Source organism: Triticum aestivum, chromosome 7B (assembly GCF_018294505.1).
Source record: "Triticum aestivum cultivar Chinese Spring chromosome 7B, IWGSC CS RefSeq v2.1, whole genome shotgun sequence".
NCBI lineage: Eukaryota > Viridiplantae > Streptophyta > Magnoliopsida > Poales > Poaceae > Triticum > Triticum aestivum.
This window is the reverse complement of record NC_057813.1, coordinates 520177529-520180327: the sequence shown is the minus strand read 5'-3', so window position 1 is coordinate 520180327 and position 2799 is coordinate 520177529. Positions and strand designations below refer to the sequence as shown.

At 40.3% G+C, this 2799-nt stretch overlaps 1 protein-coding gene across 1 annotated transcript; it reads right to left on the bottom strand.

Moving 5' to 3' along the window:
- Positions 1 to 1522: 1522 nt before the first annotated feature.
- LOC123158121 (60S ribosomal protein L28-1-like) lies at positions 1523 to 2571 on the bottom strand. The gene is made up of 3 exons (XM_044576236.1): positions 2430 to 2571; positions 2168 to 2340; positions 1523 to 1534 (listed from the first exon to the last, which is right to left on the bottom strand). The coding sequence occupies exons 1-3, from the start codon at positions 2569 to 2571 to the stop codon at positions 1523 to 1525; spliced, it is 327 nt and encodes a 108-aa protein (XP_044432171.1).
- Between the last annotated feature and the right edge of the window lie 228 nt (positions 2572 to 2799).

The window sequence follows — 2799 nt, the reverse complement described above, 5'->3', positions numbered from 1 at the left end:
TTGCAATGATAGGAAACAAGGCCTACGGTTCATACTTTCGCTAGTGCAAGTTCTCTCAACAATAATAACATAGATAGATTATATAACAATCCCTCAACATGCAACAAAGAGTCACTCCATAGCCACTAATATCGGAGAACAAACATAGATATTATGGTAGGGTACGAAACCACCTCAAAGATATTCTTTCGGATCGATCTATAAAAGAGGTCGTACTAGAATAACACCTTAAGACACAAATCAACCAAAACCCTAATGTCACCTAGATACTCCATTGTCACCTCAAGTATCCGTGCACTACAAGAAATATGTCAACTTGTGACCACCACTATTGGTCACAAAAAGGTCATGGTTTTTCATTTGTGACCTTTTTGTGACCAAAAACAGAAGGTCAAAAGCTGGCGGTCGTAAACTGACTATAGCGACCTTTCTTGTGGAATGGTCATAGACGTTTATGACCAAAATATATCCACTGTGGCGTTTTGGTCACTAGCAACCTCCCTAGGCCAAGTAGGCATCCAGTGTGGCAAGCTGATGTGGCACAAGATTCAGCCCGATCCAATTCGGTTTTCTACATGGGCCTAGCCCAACAATTCGGCCTTTTTACTATATTTTTTTATCAATTTTTGAACGGCTTCATGCGCCAAGCCCAACATTTTTATGTCCATTTCATTTATCCTTTTTGTTCTGGCTTCTAAGAAATGCACGATGTGATTTGTTTGGGCCATAGCGTTCTTAGAGCCCAAATATTGTTTGGTCCAGTAGAATATTTGGTCTTTTTAATTCACAGATTCCAATTTATACACATTTAAAAATTAAACAATCAGTAATTATCTTATTAAATGATCAAATCCAGAACTCATATGATCAACATTCACAAAAACATACAAGACTGCACATCCGCGGTAACATAGCTTGAACAAGCCTAATTACAATTTATATCCAAGAAGTGTACGTGCAATCCAAAATATGGTGGCAAATATCAACCAAAACTTGGCTCTTTGCTGTCAAAGTATATAGTCGTCCTTGGACCTTGGGAGCTACCACCAATAGCACGGTTGTCTTGGTTGTACTTCTATGGTCAAAGTCCTCACCTGGAAAGGATTATACAACTCGGTTATATATTCACGACTCAAAACTCATGACATGACATGACACTAAGAGATAACATCATAGAGACTCAACCAGATCCTAATATAAAGGCTATTCAGACCATAGCTAATTTATTCCAGTATTTTTGGACACATGTGTGTTGCTGTTGTTTTCTGGAAACATGGAGTACAAGTATTTTTGGAAACAGGAAGAACATGATTTATTATCCTGGAGACTATACAAGAGTTGTTTTGACTATTGTTACTCCAGTGAAGAGGATGACTAAAATCGCTCAATGGTTGAGAATACACCAACAACTTCAAACTCTCCTAATGAAAGATTCGAGTGCTGGAAACCTAGAAGCGGGACAGATTATAGAGTTACCTGAGTGGAGTAAGGGACTATTTACAACATGGGAATTTCAAAGGAATCAGTCCATTTCCTGTAGGAACATAAATTAAAGTTAGCGTTCAAAACTTAGCACTAGAAGATCAGTTTCAAGCTTTTCAAACTTTGCATAATTAAGGGAACAACCCCAGCAAGCATCAGACTTTTCTGAAGTTATGTCCGACTTGCAGAACAAAGTGACTTCTCAAAACAACAAGTTGTAATGATTGAGGGAAAACATTGTTGAACTACAATTAGAGAATGGCCTCCAAGATGTATTAAACATACACCTATGAGTACTGGACAACTGATATAGAGATGAGCTACACATTTACTGGTCACTTCAGAAGATCGCATGAAAAGAGATTGATTACACTTTAATATATTTCCATGGTTGAAACAAATAGCTCGTCAACAAACTGGGAAGCATAATAACTACATATGCGCCTATCATTTCCTAACCAGAGAATACATCCTTGAACTTAGGATGACCTGACAAGATGCATTCAGTCAAGACAAGGCAGTGCAACAACGGTGCATCATTAGTGCCACAAGTCCACCACAAAATCAAGCATGCCATGCCACAACTCTGAACTCAAGAAGGAAGCACAGACAAGTCGTGACTTACAGTTGTAGCTTAGAAACCAAGCATAAGGGCAATTCAAGTACAAAACTCTGGAGTTAATACCTGATTCTTGACAGACTTGGCCATCTTGCGGAACTCCTTGCGCATCAGAGTCTTGTGCTGGAGCTTGGCAGGGGTGTTCTGCTTATTGGTCTTGGTCGTGGACAGGACAACTGCCTTGTCCTCTCCCGCTGATGGCTGGACCGCCACGGTCTTGCTGTTCGCCAAGCCTGAAACCACATCAGCCCCACAGCAAGTTAGCTCCTTGCAGAGACACTTGCAAACAAAACGGTTAAAAATACTGCAAAGAGCTACGGAGTCGAGAACTTGTAGGTGTGGACATTGTAGAGGTTGTTGGGCTCCTTGCTGAACCGCACCTTGGTGTTGTTGTTGCCGAACTGTTTTATCAAGAAGCAGTTGTTCTTCTTCATGAGCTCCCAGACCAGAGACCCTGGAATGGTAGTCATTTCCCTTGGCCTACATCACCAAAACAACAACCAAAACTCAAATCCTACAGCTAGCAACAAGCAACATGACACACTAATCCTACAGAATCAAGGAAACATTCGACTATTTGAGCAAAATTGTATGCTGATTGCAAGTAGAAACAAGTACAGAGCATCACCAGGGTAAAAATCTAGCAATAATGGGCCAACGATAATGTACTACTAGAATCCAAGAGGGCATGCAATCAA

Excerpts from the sequence above, each read along its gene's own strand:
- LOC123158121 (XM_044576236.1), bottom strand. The coding sequence starts at position 2,571 with ATGACTACCATTCCAGGGTCTCTGGTCTGGGAGCTCATGAAGAAGAAC. Across the intron at positions 2,341-2,429 it reads CAATGTCCACACCTACAAGT|TTTCAGGCTTGGCGAACAGC; the intron begins TCTCGACTCCGT and ends GGGCTGATGTGG.